Source organism: Gracilinanus agilis, chromosome 1, assembly GCF_016433145.1.
Source record: "Gracilinanus agilis isolate LMUSP501 chromosome 1, AgileGrace, whole genome shotgun sequence".
Lineage (NCBI taxonomy): Eukaryota > Metazoa > Chordata > Mammalia > Didelphimorphia > Didelphidae > Gracilinanus > Gracilinanus agilis.
In genome coordinates, this window is record NC_058130.1 from 401,896,680 (window position 1) to 401,921,932 (window position 25,253).

Genomic DNA, 25,253 nt, shown 5'->3' on the forward strand with positions numbered 1-25,253 from the left:
CTTTATCTAAAAGATGATATTTGAATTATGACTTAATTGAAAAGAAGGTTTTTAAGAGGTAGGGATAAGGAAAGAATGCCCCTTAGACATGAGGAACTGATGAGAGAGAGAGAGAGACATAGAGATGAAGTATGGAATGTGTTTTGTGAGGAAGATAGAAAAGACAAGGAGTGGAACTCATTGCAGGAGTGGAATTTGTAATTTGTTTGGGCCAGTTTATGAAGGACTTTAAAAGTCAAACAAATAATTTTTTTATTTGATCCTAAAGGCAGTTGTGAGCCATTGGATTTTATTGTATTGAAAGTGGTATGGATAGGTCTGTACTTTAGGAAAATCCTTTGGCCTCTGTGTTTCTGATGCATTGAATTGAGAAACAGTGAAGAGTGATTACTAATTAGGAGGCTACTGCAATAGTTCTAGTAAGAGGTGATGATGACTAGAACAAATGTGCTGTCTGTATGAGTTGAGAGAAGGTCAAAACATTAAGATTAGGCAACTTGCTTTAAATATGTTGGATGTGGATGAATGTGGAATTGAAGATGATGCTAAAGTTGTAAACCAGGGTGACTGGAAGCAGCTTGGTGCCTTTGATAGACTTTGGGAAGGTTAAAGCAGGAGTGAATTTTTGGTGAAAGATGAAGAATTCTGTTTTGGGGATGCTGAATTTGAGATGCTTCTGCATCATCTGGTTTTGGATTCCCAAAAGACATAATTTTTAGCTTGGAATTAAAATCTCATAGCAGATACTGATAAAAAGGAAAGTTATCTGACTCCATTTTAGGGTTCTTGTGAGGAATTATCATTGTCTAAAACATAACTGTTATCTGGAACTTGATTTGAGAGATCCAATATAGTATTTAAACTTATATGATTCTTACACTCAATTATAATTTATTTTCATCAGCACCTCCACTATGAAATGTTCCACTTGAAATTCTTGAGGAATAAACAAAAACCAGAAAACTATAGAAAAGGAAAAGCTATAAAATGGAATTGTGTGCTTTTAGGAAAACTAATTCCTAGTGCAGACAATTAGGTGCTTCTTCTTTACTTTCTTTTTGGGGGGGGGACACCTTGTTTTCTACTTTTTTTGTGAATACTTTCTCCAAACCTCAAAAGTCTCACCTACTTTATTTACATCATAAGTTGCATATTTCCATTCTTTTCTTCTTACTTCTTCTTTGCCTGGGAAGCATAATTGGCAGCCTTTATATGTGATTTCCTTGCTATTGAGAATGATTTTTTTGGCCTGAGCCTTCAAATACTCATAACTTTTTTTTAGTTGGATATTTTAAATTATTTCAGTATGTTTTAAACTGGAGTACAGCCCAACTCTCTTTCTTTATGTAAGTACCTATATTACAGTATGTCCTGTCTTAAATCATAGTGTTTCTCTACTAGAAATAAGTGAATTATACTTATTTAACATTAAAGCTGTCTTCTCATATTCATTTTTTTTACAAAGTACTTTAGTTTAAAATGACAATGTATCATTTAAAAAAATGTTACTTTCTATCCTAGTAACAGTTCTTAAGAGAGAAGACCAAGGGTGGGACAAATGGGGTTAAATGACTTGCCTAGGGTCACACACAGCTAGAAAGTGTCTGAAACCAGATAGTATCTCATTTTTTCCCCAGTTGATTACAAAATGGAACTGATCAGCCAAAAATAAGTGTAACAATCTCCAGAACTTGTTTGTGTAGCCATACATGCATCTCTGGATATGATCTCCTCAGACATAAATTTTAGAGGATCAGAGTTGAATGGTTATAGCATTAGACCTCCACAAATTACTGAAGAAAACAGTCACATTAATTCAGTAAATTCCAGTTGGATCTAGTAGTAAATTAATGCACTAGGGGGAAGGAAGGGAATCTTGAACAAATAATTTAATACTTGCATTCTTGCTTTAATCTCTGTATCCTAAAATAATTAAAATACCTAAATTTTTTGGCAGAGGAAATACCTTGATGACAAAGGTAATTTCCCCAGTATGGGGTTTATCCATTGCACTCCAAACTTACTGATCTCTCTGATTTATCCAAATATAATAAGAAGCAGGAAGTTATAGTGGATAGAGAGGTAACCTGCTTGTTGACAGTTACTGAACACATATCTCTGTGCAAGTCACTTAACTTCTGTGTTGCAGACAATTCTTTTATACATTAATAATATGAAGCAAAACAGGTATTGATCTAAATTAGTTTCAAAGAAAGAGTTTCTTCATACTTATAAAATCACAGGTATAAACCTTCCCAGCCCCCACTAATACCCTCAGTTAGCATTTGTGAAATGAGGGTATTCCCCCCTCCCTGATCCCCACCCCTTACCGGTATACTTCATTGGAATATTATGAGCCTAAAGTAGCTAATGCCTGAGAAATGAATGTTTTCTTCTTTTGAGAAAACACTGTGGATAAAAACCTTTTATTGATGCCATGTCTTGTCAAATTTTAATTGGCTAATTATAGTATTCCTATTTAGATTTCCCCCGGCATCTGAATTGAATACTGTATTCTTCAGTTTAGGCATGAGCTCCTGGCCAAGGGACACTTCTTAACCTAGAACACTGTCCCATAGTTAAACATTTCAAGAGACTTGTATCTACCCAAGTGCTAGGATGACGGGACCTGAATTGGGCCGGAATGATAGCTGTCATTTAGAGTGACATCATGTATATTCTGAATTTAGCCCTTTGTATTCTGCAAAAAGTTGACTTAGTACTATTCCCAGTTTTGCCCGGGCTTTGTAGTTCACAATTACCTTGGGATCACTGTGATTCTCAGTTTGACCCCAAACTCTCAGATCACTCTGGAATTATCTTAAAATTAATTCACTTTCACAAATATTGTTGAACCCCGTGCTATGTGTAGAGCTGTGTAGGAGATAATAGGGAAGCTATAAAGACCTGGTATTTATCATCATAGAGCTTGTGATTTAGTAGGGAAGATATGATACTTAGAAGAATAACTAATATCTTTGTGTACTTTGAATTAGATAATAATGCCTTCATTTGTAGCTTTATTACCTGAGTAAATGTACTTAATACTCTCTTTGGTTAATCAAAAGTAAGTAAATACTATCTTTGATTAATTAAAAGTAAATTTAAAAAAGTAAAAATTGACAGAACCCAATTATACATAGATTATAGGTATAAAATTAAAACATGGTATTTAACCTGACAACTGCATGTGTCCAAATCATGACACATTCAAATTTTACATGTATGTATATTTATGATATTTAGAAAGTAATTCCAAGATACTTGTTTTGTAGAATCAATGAATTATGATGGGCTATGCAAATCACCATTATTTATTGGTTCATGTTTGAGCTATTTTTCATCTTTTTTTCAATAAATTAAAATAATGTTCATGTATCTGAATGACAGGGCAGGATTTGAAACTAGTATATATAGGGTATAGAGCAGTGATGGCAGATCTTTTAGAGACCAAGTGCCCAAACTGTTACCCTCACACCTCATGTGATGGCAGCTCCCCCTGTCCCCCTGCCTTACCCCAGACAGGGGGAGGGAGGAAGCACTACCATTGAGCTTCTGGGCAGAGGGTGGGTGGGTCATGGGAGAAATGTCCTCAGACACGGTATAGAGGGGGAAAGGAGCAGCCCCCTCCGGCATGCATGCTATAGGTTCACCAACATGGGTATAGGGCTTTAGATATTAACAGGAAGCAATAGGATAGTCTCTAGTATTATGAATCTGGCTTTGGATACATGAAAGAATCCCTTGCTACAAGGCTGATTCATGTTTTAATTCACCTTTGAAAATAGCACTTGGTTAAGATTGCATGTTTGATTGACATATCTGGCAAAGTCTATATGAAATGAAAAGTGTGCTATTAAAAAAATGAATTTCTTTTTACCTGACTGTCCTTTGTTAACCTGTAACCTATGATATATATATGTATATATATATATATATATGAGGATGTATATAAAGAGTGTTCTATCACATTGTATTTTCAATTATTTTTTCATTCATTCTTCACTGATGAATTTTCTGTGATCAATGAGAAATATGGTCTGTGGTGACAAAATCCACTTTCACTTAAGCTTTTTCAGAACATCTATTTGAAAGGGACTCTGGTGAAACCTACAGAAATCTACTCTGCTTTTAGCAAAGCTGCTATGTGAAAATGCAAATTTCTTGAAAAAGATAAATTAGGTGGCAATTTACCTTTAAAAGAATTTATTGTAGATTTCCTTTAATTGAATTAAACTGAATTTCCACATCTTTAATGTGTCCTGAGCTGCTATAACATTGGTATTGGGAACTCTTAGTGAGTAAAATCTGACTATTAAAGTGGACTGTCAACTTTTCTTCAACTTCAACTTGCAAGCTTGGCCTAGTGTAAGCAATATGTATCTTGTTTCACAACATGATGAACAGGGAAATATATATGATAATAAATGTACATTTCTCTGGAAACTTTAGCTTAACAATCTTCTGTTAAAACTGTAATGCACAATGTGGAATCCAATGGTTCAGGTGTGGTCTGAGCTCCCTCATCCTCTTTTACACAGCTTTAACAACCTTGATGATTGATTGACCTTTCATATAGAGTAGTTTGTCATCCCAGTGTTTTTAAACCATAGTTCAGAAATGAAGATTCTTCCAAGCCTATAACTTCATTTAGACAATCTGAAGGGAAGTACTATTATTTATGCTTTTCACCTGTAAATTCTCAATGTTTCATAGATATAAACAAATTGAAAATATTTCCTTTTATGGACTGAGCTATTGCAGTATTCAGAGTATAAACAGCCCAAGCTGCCAGAATCCGGTCAAAGTTTTGATGTTTTCGCTCTTAAGTTATACTAATATAATACAGACCTCTTAAGTGAAGTGGCACAATAAATATGGAAAGAATTGCCAAAAGTATTGATTGTAACACAGGCAGTTTGACACATTTGTGAAACTAATACTTTTGGTGCTTAATTGTTACACATTTAATAAAATTGAAAAAAATTCCAACACTTCTTGCTTTAAAATTCAGCAAATTTGATGGGTTTATGGAAATTTCTTGCTGCCTAGCTTAATTTTAAAACCAAGGAGCAAATAAAACGATTTTAAACTCCTTTAAGTTGTATAAAGGGTTTGCCATCTCTTGTAGTTCATGGCAGTTTAGGGATAAGGAAATGACTTGGGCTCTGAGGATGTTCAGCATAAAGCAGTTTCAAAAAAGATTGTTTTATTTGGATGTTATTGGAGAAGTTCTGGGCTGGTGCAGTAAGGTTCACACTTTATAAGGAGCTTCAGCTAGAACTTGTAAAAAATAAAAAAATAAAAAACCCCTAAGGCAACATTTTTAAAGGCTCACGCAATAGGTTTGCCACAAAAAACTCACATGCATCCGTTATGCAAGCAGCAACCTGTTTTTTTGGCTAAACATGGGCTCTTCCCTGGTTGGAAGATTGTGCACTCAGAAGTTCATTCAGAATTGAAGGAGAGGCTTAATCTATAAAGTACTTTCATTTGGAGTATTACTGTGTTTTTCTGTGTGTTATAATTTAACATGTTCATTTAGTTGCTTATAGGTGAAGGTGGCTGTATAGACCAACTGACTCATATAAGTTACATTTTTTACTTTTGGCAAAGGTGTTTACCAGAGAAATCTGGTTCATTAAATGAATATCTATGTACAGTATACTTCTGAGGCTCTTTAAGTTAAAAAATACATATATTTCTAGTAGTTTTTTTGGCTTGTAGGTTTTTCTCAGTATCATCATTGAAATATACTTGAAATTTTTATTTTGGTTGCCATTGACCAATTGAGTTACAAATTAATTGTAATAGGACGTCTAGGTAGCTCTATGGTTAGAGAGCCAGGCCTGGAGATCAGAGATCCTGGGTTCAAATGTGGCCTCAGACACTTCTTAGCTGTGTGACTCTGGGCAAGTCACTTAACCCCATGTCCCTAGCTCTTGCTGCTTTTCTGCCTTGGAACCAACACTTAGTATCAATTCTAAGTCAGAAGATAAGTGTTTAAAAACTTTTTAAACAACAAGGAATTAATTTTAAGATATGTCTTTGTTCTCCAACAGTCAAATTTCATCACTTCATTTATTACAGAAGATAATTTTATTAGAAAACTTTTTCACTATTTTGCATGAATGGTATAGTAAACTGCCAATCATATTTGATACATATTGTTGCAAATTTTGTCTAAGTCAACTTCAGAAATTGCAAGAATTAATATATAGAAAATTTGCAATGGAATAGAGTTGAAATGGATGACTCTTCATTCCATTAACTAGTAACCTTTGTGTTTTAGACCAGGATATCATTCCTGTTTTATAGGTGTAGAAATTGAGCCAAAAAAGAAGCTTTAACACTTAATCAAGATAATGTAGAAAATAGGTAGAATATTAGGAGTTTAGACATGAAAAACCTATGGCTATTACTTAACCATACTACCTTTGTAAGAAATTCATAGCATACTTTCTGTCCATTGAACCCTGTCTTACGGAGTTCCCATTGATTTTCTTTTTAGCCAGAAAAATAGTCTGGGGCTTGTGGTTGGTGCAAAATGGAGGTGTACATTGTGGCATTTTCATTGGTTAGTACTAATGTTCTTTTTCTACACCCCCAGTCTACCAGGATAAATACATTTTAAGTATTTTCAAAATCACAGTGACCAGATGTGGGAAAAAATTTCCATTTTTTATAGTAGCACCAAAGAGTCTTTTGTTCTTTTGTATTCCTGAATTTGTCAGATGATATTTTGTTATTAAAGGCTTCCAAAAATGTTGATGTTGTGGTCCCATCACTTCTATGGTAGTAAACAAAAGCCATAAGTTTTATTTGAAAACTTGTGAAAATGGTCTTCTGTATGTCTAGCCAAAACAAGCCCTTTTAGGAACTGAGTGGATTCAATGGAATTCAATGGAAGCTTTCTGGTAATTAAAAAAAAAAAAAGTTAAACAGGTGATTCTTTTGAACTCTTGGCATTGTTTCAGAAGACTGTCCTTGGCTTTCATCTTCTATATTCAGTTGTGTTTTCAAAAAAATAGAAGCTGAGATTTTTAGTACTATTGAAGACTTTAAATGTAATTTATGCTTTTTTCTGTATTCTCTAAGCCAAAAACAAGATCCACACCAACTCTGTGTCTTGGCATTTGATTTTGGTTGCTTGGTGATTATGTAAAAGGTTGAAAGATGTTATAATTGACTAAATAGGATCTCTTTTAATGAAATCTAAACTTCTGCCTTGAAAAGCCAATTTCTTAGATTTTGATAGCTCTTGGTTGGAATAAAGTTATCCAGAAATAGTGTAATTGACAAAGAAAAGACAATTAAATAGGGTCAGGCTGCCCTTTGGAAGGGTGGTAGGCACCTTAAAGACTAATGTTATTTCTGTCAAAAAATAGCATACTTGAAAATCTATAGAATGGTGTCCATCAGGTCTTCAGTATAGTTAAATAATCTAATCTATATCTTTTATCACAGTTGATATAGATTGTTTTAATCAGTTTCACCATTCTTGTTTATTATTTTTATATTGTCTATAGTTATTTTATTTTATTTTTAATTTTGTTTAATTGATTAAGAAAATTTTTCCATGTTTACATGATTCATGTTCTTTCTCTCCCCTCCTCCCAAACCCCTCCCATAGCCAACATGCAATTCCACTGGGTTTTACATGTGTCATTGATCACGACCTATTTCCATATTATTGATATTTGCACTAGGGTGCTCATTTTGAGTCATTATCCCTAATTATATCCCCATTGACCCGTGTGATTAAGCAATTGTTTTTCTTCTGTTTTTCTACTCCCACAGTTCTTTCTCTGGATGTGGATAGCGTTATTTCTCATAGGTCCCTCAGAAATGTCTTGGATCATTGCATTGCTGCAAGTAGAGAAGTCCATTACATTAGATTGTGCCTCAGTGTATCCGTCTCTGTATAAGGTTCCCCTGCTCCTTTCACTCTGCATCAATTCCTGGAGGTCATTCCAGTTCCCATGGAATTCGCCCAGTTCATTATTCCTTTGAGCACAATAATATTCCATCACCAACATATACCACCATTTGTTTAGCCATTCCCTAATTGAAGGGCATACCCTCATTTTCCAATTTTTTTGCTACCACAAAGGGCGCAGCTATAAATATTTTTGTACAAGTCTTTTTCCTTATGATGTCTTTGGTGTATAAACCCAGCAGTGGTATGGCTGGATCAAAGGGCAGGCAGTCTTTTAAAGCCCTTTGGACATATTCCCAAATTGCCATCCAGAATGGTTGAATCAGTTCACAACTCCATTGTGATGCATTAATGTCTCAATTTTGCCATATCCCCTACAATATTTATTACTTTCCTTTGCTGTCATGTGTTGTAAGTAAATGAATAGAGGCTACGAGGCTTAATAGAGGCTAATAGGGGGCAGGAGTGGTAACAGCTGAGTCTTCTAGGCAGGGAGACTATATCTTCAATATAGGTTGATTTGGGTCAACCAGGGTTGTGTGTGCCTGAGCTGAAATGTTTCAGTCAGTCTCCCTGTTGTCTCTAAGGTCCTTGAGGTAAGGAGTGAGATGCCCCTCCCCTCCTCATGGAAACTGAAAGCCAACAGGAAGTGAACTTAGTTCACTTCCTGAGCAAGATGAATGCCTGGTTTAGCCCCTCAGAAAATAAAGGAAATCTATCTTTCCCTCTTCAGCCTTGGCCCTAGTTGATGGTATAAATGAATCAACAGAAGCTCTTTGAATAAAGGCAAGGGTAAGCTGAGGGAAAAGGGTTAAGGTCTGGGAGGCTGATGCCAAGTGTGAAGGCTAGTCCTGGCAAAGGGTCTCAGAAGGTAGGGTGTTATAATTATGGGAGGTCTCTTGATCTATTTGAGATGGTAAATTGATGTACAGAGAGAATAAGATGACCCTTCTCCCTTATAACAGTGGCCCAGGCAGGATCCTTCAGGTCTAAAAGGTATATCCCTTCAGGACCCACCTGGGGTTAATTGATAGGTTGATTTGGGCTCTTTAGCTAGGATAATGCCTTGTATTCTGACTGCGATTTCTCCCTTCCCAAAACTAGCTTGGAAACTGCTTTCGGAAGGTACTTTAAACTTTATATTAAACAAGAAGGATAGGGGTAAAGGACTGTGGTATAGGAGACCCCATTCTAATGGTTACTGATGAAATCTCAACTGCTGGCAGATGAAGAATCAATGTAGCTTCCCTCTGGTTCAGCCTGGCCAGGACTAAACCAGAGTAGGTAAACTGCTGGGATATTTTGACTTCATCTTCAATAGATCTTCAGCCTTACAGTTGAGTTATTTCCACCCTTTCCACCCTCTTCTTCGTCTCCTGCCCACTTCCCGGATCCCTCCTGGGCCCTGGGAAACCTAGATAGCTAGATGATGTAACTCCTAATATCTAGGGGCAGTAGACACCAAGGTGGTGGTCAGGTACAGGTTGGCACGGTATCTCAAGTACAGGAAGAGTTTGCAGAGAGATGTTTGCACCCTCTCACTCCAAGACCAGGATCCACCCATCTCCAGCCTCAGCACAGGTCAAAGGCCCAGAACCCCTTCAGGATTCTCAACTGCCCTCCTCCTGCCTCTCCCATGACTTCCCTGGGAACATTCCATCCAACTGACTTATTTGTCAATCAAAGGTGATCTTCAAGCTCCCAGAGATTCAATATAACAAGGGTCAGTCTGAGGGAACCAGCCCCCTCAGCCGGGGATAAATTCTACTGCCCTGATGTAGAAAGGTCTAGCAGATTAACAAATGAGGTAATGGCTTGGTTTAGGGGTGTCCCTGCCTGCCTAAGTAAACTAATTCCCACGTTCTCCTCCCACCAAATTCCCTCCTCCCAGGGCCCAAGGGGGAGAAGCAGGGGATAGCAGTCAGTGTCAAGTAAAGGAAATCAGTCCCACAGTTGGTCCTCCAGGAATATTTATAGTCCTAGCTCCTATGGTTTTTGGTGGTAAGACCAGGGCCAGGCTGGGTCAACATTCCATTTCCTTAACTGTCAGGTTTGCTTCTGGTGGTTTTACCAATGCAAGAGATTCTTGTAGTAATCCTGCATTACACTTTAGCCAGTCTACTAGGTGTGAAGTGGTACCTCAGAGTTGTTTTGATTTGCATTTCTCTAATTATAAGCGATTTAGAATACTTTTTCATGTGCTTATTGATAGTTTTGTTTTCTTTATCTGAAAATTGCCTATTCATGTCCTTTGCCCATTTATCATTTGGGGAATCACCATTCTTCTTTTGAATCAAATTTTATCTCATTACTGAGATTCTAAACTTTAGTCATTGGTCTACCAGAATTGATATTCTTAGCAAGCCTCTCTCCTAGACAGAATGTATAAAGAGGAATCTAACAATAGTTCTGAAATGAATTGAGATAGGATGGCCATAGGGGGAAGGGTATAGAGTGGAAGGAGTGGCACACTTAAAGTACATGCTCGAATACTACTTAGTGAAGATGCCATAGACTTCTAGGTCACTGTGTTGGCATGAAGACCACCCCTGGCTTGTGGCCAGAAAGAATAGGATAATTCTCCTTTAGCAAAAGCTTCAACCAAATGCCTCATCCTAAGGGGCATAGTTGCAAACAGTACCAAGTTATATGTCACAACAGATTCCATAGCAAAAACTCCAAGCAAAGAATCCAAAGGCAATTTCTCTGTGAGAGTACATATGGGAATAGTCTTCAGACATACTTGAATGGAAATAGTCTGTAAATTATTATTATTATTATTATTATTATTATTATTATTATTATTATTATTATTATTATTATTATTATTATTATTATTATTATTATTAACCTTTACCATCCATCGTGGAATCAATACTGTGTATTGGCTCCAAGGCAGAAGAGTGTTAAGGGCTAGGCAATGGGGGTTAAGTGACTTGCCCAGGGTCACACAGCTGGGAAGTGTCTGAGGCCAGATTTGAACCAAGACCTCCCATCTCCAGGCCTCGTTTTCAATCCACTGAGCAACCCAGCTGTCCTCTGTAAAATGCAAATGACAATAATAACCAATTTATAGACAGATGGGAAATAGTTTTTTTTTCCCCTCAGGCATTTTTGTTTGATTTTTGTTGCTTTTCTATGAGGAAAAATAATTGTGGATGTTAAAGGAGAAAGTGAAGAAAAATGGCTTTATACTTATAGGTTGATGTCATTGAAATAATAATGTGATGATTTTCTTCTTCCACAGGTTGTACCAATTCTTGAAATTCTGTATCATGTTGAAGAAAGGAATTCACACCATGTGTACATGGCTCTTATTATTTTGTTGATCTTGACAGAAGATGATGGCTTCAATCGATCCATTCATGAAGTGGTGAGGCATGGTTGCTTTGGGGGGCATTTATAGAATCTGATAGTTTTTATTTTCTATACTGGTCACCTAGGAATTTATTAATATTCCCCTTTATTACCAGTTATATTTGTATTTGTACTTGCTTCTCTGACTAGACTAGGAGTTCTAGAAGTCAGAATCTCCATTTTATTAATGTTTTGTTCTTAATAGTGTAGTACTTTGTAGAAACACAGAAGAAAAACAACTGCTTGATCACATGGGTTGATGGGGATATGATTGGGGGTGTAGACTCTAAATGATCACTCCAGTTCAAATATTAATAATTTTAAAATAGGTCTTGATCAATGATGCATATAAAACCCAGTGGAATTGCTCATTGGCTATGAGGGGGGAGGTGGAAGAAGGTGAGAGAAAGAACATGAATAATGTAATCATGGAAAAATATTCTAAATCAATTAATTAAAAAATTTTCAAATTAAAAATAGTGTAGTGCTTTGCACATATTAGGCATTCAATAAATATTTATTTAATTAATGGATATAGAACTATTTCATTGTAAAATTAACCACTACAGTAGCTTCTGTCCCTCCTTCTTCGTAGATATTTTTTAGGGGGCCTGGCTTAGAAATGCAATATATTCTTATAAATTTATTAGGTGCTATTCTCCTTAGGCATAAGTATTAACCACTGGTATTTCTTTTCAAAACTGTTTCTTTAGTGCTATATGTAAATGTTTTTCCTTCCACTAGGTTCACTTTTCTTCTGATGTCCATTTTCTTTTTTTCTAGTTAAGGTTGGAAATGGTCAGGTAGGTTGATTCTTGTACTTTAGTTAAGGCAGGGAAAGGAGATTGAGGAGGAGAGAGGAAGATTGACAGTGTTACCTGTTTTATACCATTATCAAGTGACTTCACTAAAGTCATGAACATTTCAATTTAAGGTCCGTTTTGTGAGTTTTCCTGTTTGTAGATATAGATATAGTTTATTTCTTTGTGTAACTTTTATTCTTCTCTCTTAGATTATCTTTTATGCCAGCTCTATGAGTCCCAAATTTAGCTGGGTATAGTGGATATATTGACCATTTTTGTTAGGAGACAATAAATATCTTTGGTTTTCATATTTTGTAATACTATCACAAAGTAGTTATTCATATTGATTTTTACTTCTTTGCTTAGAGTTTATCCTGTTTTGTATGAAAAAAAAAACGTGGTTTAAAAAAATGTCATTGTAAATAATTTTTTTGTCATTTAAAAAATGAGGTTAAGTTGTTTGGGGATGAATAAAGTAGTTTTTTTCTTTACTGACTAGTTCCCAAGACATTTCCCCAATCTCTTGTCTTTATATATTAGCTCCCAAGTGCCTTTCAATATTCAGAATCTTAGATAATAAAACACCATAACCTAGTTAAGATAAACAGGAGGAATTAAACCCTAGATTTTAGGGAGTAAAAACTGAAAATTTAAACTTCATAAATCAGCATTTAATACTAATATAAATTACCATTTAATGTTATAATAATTATGTATGTATAATCTATCAATTTTATTTATCAAGAAATAGCAATATAACAAATAGAATTATTTAATTTAGAAAACAGGATTATCTGCATCCAATTTCTTTACTCTCTAACAGAAATTAAATTTGTGCAAAGAAATTCCTTCCCTGAATATGGAATGTACTGTAGAGGTCATTTGCTCCAGTCCATTCATTTTACAGATTAGGAAATTGAGGCCATTGTGAATTGCCAATGGTACATAATTTTTAGTGATAGAACTAAAATCAAAATAGAAGAATTATGACTTTTTCAACAAGTATTTAGTAAGCTCTTATTGTGTGCCAAATTATAATTAATTCTGGGGATGAAATAAAAAATAAAAAAATCCCCAATCCTCAAGGAACTTTCATTCTACAGGGAGAAGCAATATAAAAAAGTATATACAAGGTAGATAGAAGGTAACTTTAGAGGAAAAAGGCCCTTGCATGAAGAAGTCTGGGGAAAGGCTTCCTGTAAAGAATGGAATTTGAACTAAGGCTTGCAGAAGCCTGAGATTTTGACAGGTGCGATACAGAAGGTCATTGCAGGCATAGGGACTAACACTTGCAAAGGCACAGGAACTACAGATGAGAAAGGTATGCAGAGGGCCAGTTGTGAAGAGTTTTCATTGCCAAAAGAAGGAAATTCTATTTGATTGAAAAGGTAATAGGAAGTTACTGCAACTTATTGGTGCAGGAGGGTAATGTTTGTCTGCTTTGTCGAAGATAAATTGCAATGAGGAAGCCTCATTAGACTCTCCTATGACCAAGAAAGAGGCTATGGCGGCCTGAAACTAGAGTGGGGGGCTATGTTAATAATGCAGAAAGAGATAGGTGAGAGATATGTTGGAGAAGTGGAAACAGCACTTCTTTGAAATAATTATCTTGTAAAAGTAAATGCTGAGGGCAGCTAAGTGGCTCCATGGATTGAAAACCAGGCCTAGAGATGGGAGGTCTGTTAAGGGAGAAAGGTGCCTTAAACAGTAAACAGGTGGGTGTGCAGGAGACAGAAATGACAGGAAGGGGCCCAACAAGTAGGGAGACTAAAGTTTAACAGCAAAGGGGTGTCTGTTACTGAATTGGCTGTTAGGTCCAACTGCCACTCTGAAGCACCAAGACTAGACTGATGGTAATCAGCAAAGTAAAGGCAGGAGTTTATAAGTTAATGCAACACATTTAATCAAGGACAAACTAAGATTAAGGATGGGAATAGGATTTACTACACTTAAAAGCTAAGGGCAAACCACAGGGGCAGGGGAAGAACTTGACTACACTCTCCTATGATCTAAGCAAGACAGGGCCCAAAGAAAGCTGTACTGGAGTCACAAGGAAAAAGTTCCTTCCAACCTGGTTCCAGCCAGGTTTGGTTAGCTTAGCTGAGGACCTGAGGGTGGCTTTACTTGGGATCTCACGGCTAATCCAGGGATGGTTTCAGGATGCCAGGAGTCAACTCCACCAAAACAGGTGATCCAAGGTATCCAGGTAGGGAGAGAAAGTTTGCAATGCTGTCCACCAGATCACAAACCACTTCCCTACTTGATGCTGCTCTGCAGGTCTGATGTCCTCTGCTGTAAGCCTTCACCACTCTCAGGATCCCAGGGAATCTGGATACAATTCCCCTAGCTCTGAGATCTCCCAGGGTCAGGAACAGTTTGTGCCAACCACCATGGAGTCCTTCTCAGGCACAAGCCACTTCCTCCTTCCCCTGCATTCCATTCAGAATGTCCATGACCTCCAGCTAAGGCTTTTCCTAGCCTGCTTACACACCTACTTTTAAACTTATGCCTCTTACAGGTCCTAGGTTCAAATATGGTCTAAGATACTTTCTAGTTGTGTGAGCCTGAGAAGTCACTTATCCCCTTGCCTATCCTTTACCACTCTTTTTTCTTGGAATCAATATTTGGTATAGATTCTAAGACAGAAGGTAACTTTTTTTTTTTAAAGTGATTGCCTAAACGTCTTGTATAGCTAAGCTCTAATAATACCTCATTTTATTTAAGTAATAAAAGTAATTTGGATGAAACTCTGAATAACCTTTGATACTACTACTGTACTTGCACACTATAGAGATCAAAAAGCAAAGGGACATAAAATATTTTAACAGATTTTTTTTTGTGATATAAAAGAGATCATATACTAAGGGAAGGTGCCCATCAGTTGTGAAGTGACAGAAAAAATGATCATATATGAATGTAATGAGATTCTATTATGCCATAAGAAAAGATTAAATAAATGGTTTTAATGAAACCCTGTGAAACTTATTTCAACTGATATAGAGTGATGTGAACAGAATCAGAAGTATAGCATATATAAGGACAACAGTTTTAAAGGACAAATAACTTTGAAAGACTTAAGAATTTTTGTTAACACAATCACATACCACATGGTTCCTGAGGACTAAGCATGCTTACTGTAAGGATTTTAATAGCAGCCATGTTGGGTCTAGCTTGATTGCCAGTTACCTGATCAGAATCAGAATGAACTGAGGTGGCATGAGCCTGGTGTGAGCCAAGGGGCAGTTGGAAACTGCCTATATGAGGGCAAACCTGGACCACTCCTGGTCTCAGTCCTTGAGATAAAACTGGGCAAAGGAGGGAGGTGTTTTAGGCTTAGGCTAGGGCTGAGTTAATTCTGATATCACTTTCAATCTTTATCAACTAGAAATACATTCAACCTCATCAACTTCAGTTCCCTGATCTTTACATCATCAAGATTTATTCTAAACCAAACCATAGTCTGTTGACTGAACAAAACTTCAATCAAGGGAGTCAGGCCTTCTGTTCTGGCCAGGCTGTCAAGCCATCCAAAGGCTCCTGATTATCAGTTGAATATCTGGGAGATTTAACAACTACTCATCAACTTAGATTCAATTTAGAAATCATATTCCCACTTTCCATCATTAATCCCATTTTCCCTTTCCATGTATATTTACCAACATTAAATCATTTACAAAGAAGCCATCTTTAAACCTGTCTGTTTCTCAGGATTCCAGAAAGAGGGTGTCCGTTGAAGAAGTCATCTTGGTTGTTAGGAAAGAAGATTTCAAAGTTGTTAATCCTCAAATCTTATTCTGAGTTAATCCCCAGTCAGAACCAGTTACCTAAACTAATTAGTCTTGACAAACTTTATACACAAGTCTACTAGTTTAATAATTAAGAGAATACAGCCATCTTCATTAGTTTCTTAAGGATTTAGTTGGAACTAGTCAGCTGTGTTCACCAATCAGCTGATTCTTCAGTTCTCAAGCTGCAGTACCAATCAACTGTCAGAAAGTCATCTAATTATTGTAGTAGGAAGATTCAATACTTTCTCCTGCTGTGCCAAACTGCACTTGGGGTGGACCTTTTGGGATCATTACTTTACATTTGTGACCCATCAGGATCTATAACTCCCAAAATTGACAAAGAGGTGAAGGGTACAGAATGTGAAATATATTTTTTGGATGTGGCCACAGTGGGAATTTTTTTGCTTAACTCTACATATTTGTTAAAACCTGATTTTGTTTTTTTAATTAATTAAAAATTTAAATTTAATTGAAAAATAATATAGATTACTCCTCTACCACTCCCACAGCTCACCTGATAAATTTTTACAAAGTAAGGGGCAGGCTGTAGAAACAGTAATTGTGTTTTTGTTTTTGTTTTTTCCCAGAAAACAAACAAACAAAAAACCCTTACCTTCCCTCTCAGACTCAATACTGTTTTGGTTCTAAGCCTGAGTGTTAAGGGCTAGGCAATGGGGGCTAAGTGACTTGCCCATGGTCACACAGCTAGTTAGCTCTGATAGTTAGGAATTGAGTGATAGAGAGCAGCCCAATGGAGCACCTACCAACAGTAATATTGTACCCATGAGGGAGCATCATGAGAACACTATGAAAGGAGAAAGGATGTTAGGTTTGAGTTGCCTTCACAGTTTTTCTTCTTTATATGTGTGTTCCTCTATTACTGTACTATTCTTTCCAGTGATGCTTTGTGTATTTGAGGGCATGTTCCAGGTTTTAGGGTGGTAGTGAGATTTTTTATAGTCATTTGTTGTTATTCATTATTTTTGGTTTTTGAGTTTTTTAACTTATTGTGTCCTTATACCTCCTTCAATTGTTTTTATGCATCATGGCTTCAAGATCAATATATTTTGCTTTATGGATATCATGTTTTCTTTTAATGTTATTGCTTTTTTTACTTATGTTCTCAATATTGGCCTTCACTTAGGGCAGCTAGGTGGCTAAGTGGATAGAGCACCAGGCCTGGATGCAAGAAGTCCTGGGTTCAAATGTGGCCTTAGACATTTCCTAACTGTGTGACCCCAGGCAAGTCACTTAACTCCAATTACCCAGCCTTTATTGCTCTTCTGCCTTGGAACCAATACTCAGTGTCTAAGACCAAAGATAAACATTTAAAAAAATAAAGATTGGCCTTCACTTCTGTATTCTCTTTTTTGATTCTTTGGTGAAAATATCAACTATAAGATCAAATACAAAATCCTCTGTTTGACTTTCAAAGTCTTCATAACCTACCCTCTAACTTAACACCCCCATTCTCTCACCACCTTTCCAATTTTCTTATACCCAAATCTTTATCATGTACTCTGAGCCTGTCACACTGCCTTGTTTCACAAATATAACACTCCATCTCTCATCCCCAGGCATTTTAACTGGATGTCTCCCATGCTTAGAGTGTTCTTCCTTCTCCTCTCTATGTAGTGGCTTTCCTGTATTCCTGCAAAAGTTAGTTAAAATCTCATCTATCACAGGAAGCCTTTTCCAACTCCTCTTAATATTAATTCCTTCATTCTCAATTGTTTCTTATTTATCCTCCATATAGCTTATTTGATTGCTTTTTGTCTATCCCATTATATTGTGAGCCGTTTTACTTTTTTTTTTGGTATTACTAGCACTTATAGTAGAAGTTTATTAAATAAATATTTATTGATTGATTAGATGTGAACTCCTTGAGGTCAGGCACTATTTACCTCCTTTTGTATCCTTAGCACTTATCACTATGACTGGTACATAGTTGATAAATAATAAATGTTCATTGACTGACTGAATGATGAGATTTGCCACCATGGATTCACATTTTTCAATTCTGCCATTTATTTCTCCTGTATCGGTCATAAATTCTGCTTTTAGGATTCTTATTTTTCTTTTAAGCCATTCAGGAACAACCATGGTTCCATGGTCAAATGCTGATTAATCTTCCTTTTTCTTATGCTACTTATTCATAGATATCTGGACTTGTTTACCTGATCTAGAAACACTGTTCTTTTTCTATCATTAATATCTAAACTAATGTTCAAGGTCTTTTACTTTACTTCCTTCTTCCTGGGATCTTTGGTAATTTCAGTCTTTTTTTTTCTTCTTTATATTCTCTTGTTATTTACTTTCTTACGCCTTCCCCTTTGATCTAGGTTTGCCTGGAGACAGACCCTCAAAACCATTTCAACCTCTTTTTATGCTGGGCAACTTATGCTTCAGATGCATCCTCTGCCCTTAAGTGAATTCTGGGAGAACAGAATTGGCCTCTGCTAGATGCTAAGGCCTTTATTTCAGGCAGACCTGGTGGATCCACATGCATTGTGAAGTCCTTCCTCTTTTCCTCATTTCTCTAGCTAAGTACTGTTGTGATACAGAGTACTTCAGTCCTGATCAAAGAAAGTCTTTTCTTTTTTTTTATAGCATTGGGAGAAGGAAGGAAACAGAGGTGAATTTTTGTTGCAAACTGATGGATTAGCTAATAACTTGCATCCTGATGGGTAGTAAGAGAGAGGTTGCTGAATAAGTATCTTAAGTGTTAGGGATTTGTCTTCTCATTTGTTAATTGTTATATTGTGTGTTACTTAAAATCACCTGGGGTTCTATTTGGAAGGATTGAGCCTCAATATATGTATCAATATAGAGTTTGACAAACTTCTGTGGACCTGTGGGGGACCTTGGAACTACATTTCCTGTGGTCCAACGGGTTTCCTGTTTTAGATGATGTCTTCAAGGTGAGGGACGGCTTTAAATATTTTGAAGTGGTTTTGAACTTCCTCTTTAGCTACCTGGGCGCAGGAAGATACGAAAGGTAAAATGACTGATGCGGCAGTTTGAATACTTACAGGTGCGTGGTCTAATGATTTATCTCTATCAGCATGGCTTTTATTAAAATACTATTCTCCCTTTTAATCTCGACCTTCATCATTTTTAATAATAACAATTGAAACTCTGGGAGCTGGGAGTCCACACTGTTGATTGACAGGTGGAAACCATTGGATCTCAGAATGTTCCCCAAGGTCATGAGGACAGGGGAGAAAGCAGTTGGCCCAGTGGGTATAAATACCCTGGCAGCCCTGGATTTTGGATCCTTTCACTTCCCTTGGATCTGAGATCTGTGGATCCTGGTCTTTTGGGGATTGGTGACTTGCTTGGTTCAACCTTGCAAGAACCTCCTGTCTTGTACCTGATTAGCATTGCCAACCTGTACCCAGACCATCAATCTTCTTATTCTACTGTCCCTAGATATTTAGGAATTCAAATCATCTGTATCTAGGTATCCCAGGGCTGGGGAGGGATCCGGGAAGTGGGCAGGAGAAGAAGAGGGTGGAAAGGGGTGGATCCTGAAGACTGTATAGGCATAACATCTAGCAGGAAGAAGATGAAAGACATCAAACAGCAGCTTGATTACTCTGGTTTGGCTGTGGCCAGGCTGAGCCAGAGGAACTATCTAACCAGACTCAACTACCTGCCTACAGCTCTGAGGGTTTATTATTATAAATTAGTTAGGGTTTCCCAATTCCTCTACCCATTTCTCAATACTCCATCTTTGCTAAAATATAGATAAACTATTCAAGTACCTTCCTGGAGTGGTTGTCATAGCTTCTCTGGGAAGGGAGACACGCAGTCAGATAAACCGTTACCAAGGCTAATAGAGCCTAATATCTATCATCAATCAACCCCAGGTGGGACCTGACGGGATACCATCCATTGACCTGAAGGATCCTGCCTGGGCACTGTTATAAAGGAGGGAGGTGGTACAACATCTAGCTAGGAGGCAAGCCTCAATTGATCTTGCACTAGCCACATATCTGGACTCCACTGCTGTCACTCAATTACCAGTGGTAGTATCCAGTTTACCCTTTCTCCCTCTCCATCTATCAGCCCATTTATTTTTATAACATAATTCATTGGGTTTTTACCTATTTGGCTTACTGGTTGCCTACAATGTGCTGAAATTGTTTATCTATTGAGCATACTTACTTTTTTGGAGAGCTTACTTAAATCTGAGAAAATGTTTAGTCTCCTTCTTGTTGGTCATGCCAGTAGTTTTTAAGTTCTTTGCTTCAAAGAACACCTCTCTTCTCTCTTTCAATTTAATAAAATATTTTGACTTGTACTTCAAGATATTCAAACCATGAGCACTTCCTCAAAACACCTTTGGCTTATTTTGGTTCATTTATTCTGTTTTTGAGTTTAGTCTATAACAAATTATTCCGATAGCTCAGCATATAAAAGAGAATAACTAGGAGTTTTTCATATAGCTTTTTCCTAGATTCTATCTGCATTTGGCAGGTTATTTATGTCTGAACACTCATATTAGTTCCATCTAATAGTGAATTTTTGAAGTTTGGAAAAACATACTTTTAAAGACCTTCTTGATCATATTAGATTTATACAGTGCTGGCAAAGTATAAGGCTTAATGTTTAATGAAATGCAATGAGCATTGAACTAACTTAAAATCTGGAAACTTGAGATCATTTTTCAGTTTGGTCACTGACTATATCATCTTGATGAAGTCATTTTCTCTCTGGGCCACAAGCTCTTTATCTGTTTCATGATGGAGTTAGATAGTATCTAAGAACACTATTGGGTCTACTGACACCAGTGTTATTGAGAAGTAATATAATGGAAAGAGCACTGACTTCCAGGCAGGAGAGAACTGAGTCCCAGGCCATCTTTGCCATTGTAACCCATATTGCATGCGATTTACACTTTGACGATTACTTTTCTTATGTTTCTATTTGAATTATTATTAATTTGGAAGTACTCACTTACACATGTGACTGCTCATCATTTTGTCTCTCTTGTCTCTCCTCTACATTCTTCTTGGAAGCATTTGACACACTATTCTATTTCATTCTCTGTTTTTTCTAGTTTTTTCCAACACTGCTCTCTCCTAGTTATCCTTTTACCTGTATGATCTCTCCCTATTCTCTTTTACTTGATCTTCAAGAGGGTGACACTTGATTTTCTTAGGTCTATTCTGAGACATCTTCTGTTGTCTCTCTTCACTGTCTTACCTTGTAATCTCATAAATTCTCATGAGTTCAGTTATTATCCCCATGTAAATGATTCAGATCCTGCATATACATATTATATATATATATATACATATATATATATATATATAACTATGTATACATGTGTACACACACATACACAGAGCAAGTAAGAACATACCTATTTTTTCTCCTGAGCTAGTTAGGCACTATGAACCTCCTTTTGGACATCTTGAATTTGATGCCCTTTGAGACTCTCAATATGTTTAAAACAGGACTCATTCTCTTTCACTGTAAAGTCTCCTCTCTTCCCAATTTTCCTATTATTTTTGAGAATGTCACTATCCTTGTATTCACCCAGGGTTGCAACCTCCATCTCATCCTCATTCCTCAGTTGCATTTATCATGTTTTGGGAAAGAGCCTTATAGACACTTGGTCTCATGGAAATAAGCAAGTTTATTGGTAATGCATGAAGGTTTAGTTGGAAATTCTCCAAAAGCTAAGCCCCAAATATTTGCAATAGCCAGGTTATATACATTTTACATATGTAATTGAATGATGGGCCTGTTAACAGTGGTTAGATTAGGGACAGCTGGCTGTTCTTGTTTAGAAATGATAAAGAAGAGGATGGCATCAAGGATGGGGCAGGAAAGGGAGGGAATGAGCAGAGGAAGTCTAGAGATACCAGTAGGTATTTCAAGGATTTTCATCAGGGAAGGGAGGAGGCAGGATTCAGGGAAAAGGTAAAGCTCAAAATTCTGCTCAACTATCATAGACATTAAACACATTGCTAAGTCTTGTCATTTCTAATTTTAGAATTTATGTCATCTTCTCTCTGCTCCCATAGTCTCTATCCTGGTATTGGCTGTCTCAAATGTACAATTGCAATAGCCTTCTATTGGTCTCCTTCCCTCAAATCTCTCCCCACTTCAATTAATCTATCATCCAGTCAGCTGCTAGATTGATTTTCCTAAAGAGTAGTTCTTAAGTTAGTTATTCTCCTATTCATTTGCCAGGACCAAGTGTATAGTAATTTGTTTGCCATTTAAAGAATTTCACAACCTGGCCTCTTCCTTTAATTTGAAAATCCTTCCTAGCCTTCTTAGACTTTATTCAATGGTGCTTCTGTATTTGGGCTTGATAAAGAGATGGCCCAAGGTCCTCAGATGATATAAGGACCTCATTGAATAAGGATGGGAAGCCTGGGTGAACACCAAAAATTGATAATGAACACCAGGTCCCACCAATATTTATTACTTTGTCGAGCTCCAGTCCCACCTACAGTGCCCAAGCTTAAGTGGCAAGTGAGAAGCTGTGAGCTAACTCACACAGCTTCTTTGGCAACTTGGCTTAGTTTGATGGATAGATGTTTATAGTGAGAATAATTATTAATGATGTTGGAATAATGTGGTTGATTGCGGCTTAGCTGAAATATTCCCCTTCCCCATGAATGCAGGACTATTAAACTGATCCTTACAATAAGAATAGCCTTCACCTGGGTAAATTCAAGGATTTAATTATAATAACTCAAGCGGTAGGATCAGGGATAAGGAAGATAGTGTGGGGATGGCTATGCTAGTCTACAGGTGCTTAGTTAGCTAATCAGTTGTTAATCAAGTTAGCAGCTGGCTGGAGAGATCCTTTCTCCCTCTCAGGCCCTGGTTGGTCCAGCCATGGCCTTGACCAGGTGGAGTGAGTTTTGATTAAATTCTTCTTGATGATTAGATGTTTGATGTATATCTCTCAGCCCTCTTCAGCAACTGAAGAATTGATACTCAAGGCAATAGGATACAGGTGCTAGTGCAGGTCTATAGGCCTACCCAACCACCACCCGGTCCCTGTTCTCAAGATTGAGACCCCGAAAGGATCAGCTCCTGGGTTTTTATAGTGGTGGCAGCAACTGTCTTTTGCCCCTGGCTCATGCCATCTGGGTAAATTCTAAATTCCATAACTGTCAGTTGTTATTCAAATTGATCTCCATCATCTTCTCAGAGGTTGCTATTACACCTAGTTACTCTTCCTCAAATGTAAGACTCCATCTCCCATATCTATGACTTTGCATTAGCTGTTTACTATACTTAGAATGCTCTCTTTCCTTACCTCTGCTTTCTGATTTTCTTTAAGACAACTCAAATCCAACCCTCTACAGAAGGACTTTTGCTTTTCTCACCACTTCTGCTACCTTCCCTCTGATACTGCTTTTCATTTACACAGTATATATCTTTTATATACCTAATTATTTGTGTGCGATCTCTCTCATTAAAATGTGGAGGGCAAGGACTATATTTCTGCCTTTTTTATGTCCCTAATAATTTAGCACAGTGCCTGGTATATAGTCTGCATTAATGCCTTTTTACTAACTTGACTTTATTTCTCCTATCTGTGAATTGATGGGGTAGAAGCAAATGATCTCTAGATTTCTTCCAAATCTAACATTCTTTGATCCTATAATACATTCTCCCTAAAGAGCCAGATTTTCTTGTTGAGCATCTTATTTCTCTTCCTGATTCCCTCCTAAACTTTGCAGAGGAAGTAGAAGAAAAAAGGAAACACACATGCATATGATAGCTCTGGCAGTGGGAGTGAGCATGTCCATGATTAATTTGTAAATAGGAGGCTTTATTTAGAATTAATAACACTTTTACTTTTTGCACTTGTAAAGAGTTAAATAGAAATAATAGTGTGAATCAGGTGATATCTTAATAAGAAATCTCTCATCCTATGTAATTAGAACTGCCTAGCATTTGTAAATGAATTTGACCTATCAAATGTTGACCTAACATGCTAACTACCCTAAGCTTCTTGTCTCAATTGGCCATCATAAATAAATGATCATAAAATGAACAACAGTAAACCAAAGAAATTGAAGTATATTGGCTCAGATATATGATATATGTAATAGATATTTATATGATATATATATAACAGATATAGATATATGTAATGAAGGAAATATGAATGATAGGAAAAACATTTTTAAATCTAATATTGAAATATAATAATATAAAAAATACATTTTAAAAAATGTACAGCTAATTACCTGTTTCCCTTCATGTAGATATTACACATACCAAATATAAGGTAAGTCTTACCAAGATGGCTTTGAAGGGAAAAATAAATCTACTCTATCACTATATGTCTATGAACATAGATATAGATATATTTGTGAAAGACGTACCTGGGAAAAGTATGTTTCTAACTGCTACCTCTTAGATAACTTGATTAAAATAACCCCAGTAAATATATCTAAAGGTAATTACCATACACTAACCCAGTCCTTAAAGATGAGCAAGGACTTGAGAAAGTGGGTAACACCTAGATAGAGGAATGACAGTTAAATCAGTTGAACTGAATACCAACCTCCAGCCTGCTGGGAATTAATAAAATAACTTTTTTACCTAAACTAGGGTCCTTGTTAGGAAATGAGGAGATTAGACAGGAAAGAATAGCAACTGTTTATTGAGGTTAAAGGATTTAGGAAGGTGGTTAACAGGTTTCCCTCAATGGGTAACTAATAACAAAAAATAGGACAAGGGAATGGAGTACTACACTAAAACTTTAACAAAAAAAAACCAAGTAGGATAGGGTTTTGGAAATCTCACTCCTGGGTCTCTGACTACTCCAGCATTGTTTCTCTCGTGTCTCAGGGTCTCGGTTGATAATCAGCCAATATAGATCCAGTGGGGTAGAACAGTGAACTGGTACAAATTGAAGGTCCACCCTCCAAGCTGCAAATCCAAGCTCTAGTTTGTTCTTCCACAGAGATGATGTTGTCTTGATGATACTTTCTCAGAGAGATCAAAACACACAGGTTCCTTCTTCAATGGTAACCAACTGACTCAATCCCAAGTTCTGTATCCCCTACTCCATTCCAAGCTTTTAGAATGTTCAGCTCCTGTCACCCTGCTTTGCAAACTTCATCTACCCTTAAAAATGCTATTTCCTTATTACATATGTATATACATATACATGTAAATATATATATGTAATATGTGTGTGTGTGTATATATGTGTATGTATATATATATATGTAGAGAGAGAGACAGAGAGAGACAGAGAGAGAGACTTGAGCTTAAGAAAATTTCAGGTATACAAATGCAATTACAAAACAGAATGCTATAATCTTAGAGTTGGAATACACATTGTATAGTGTATAATCCAGGGTTTCTCCAAAT

General features: G+C 36.7%; 1 protein-coding gene across 1 annotated transcript in view; it reads left to right on the top strand.

The window, feature by feature from the left end:
• Window positions 1-25,253, top strand: part of DYM (dymeclin) — a 600,877-nt gene that overhangs the window by 202,403 nt on the left and 373,221 nt on the right. Inside the window, exon 11 of the mRNA XM_044664772.1 lies at window positions 11,187-11,312. Within this exon, the coding sequence (XP_044520707.1) occupies window positions 11,187-11,312 (126 nt within the window). The remainder of the gene's footprint in view (window positions 1-11,186; window positions 11,313-25,253) is intronic.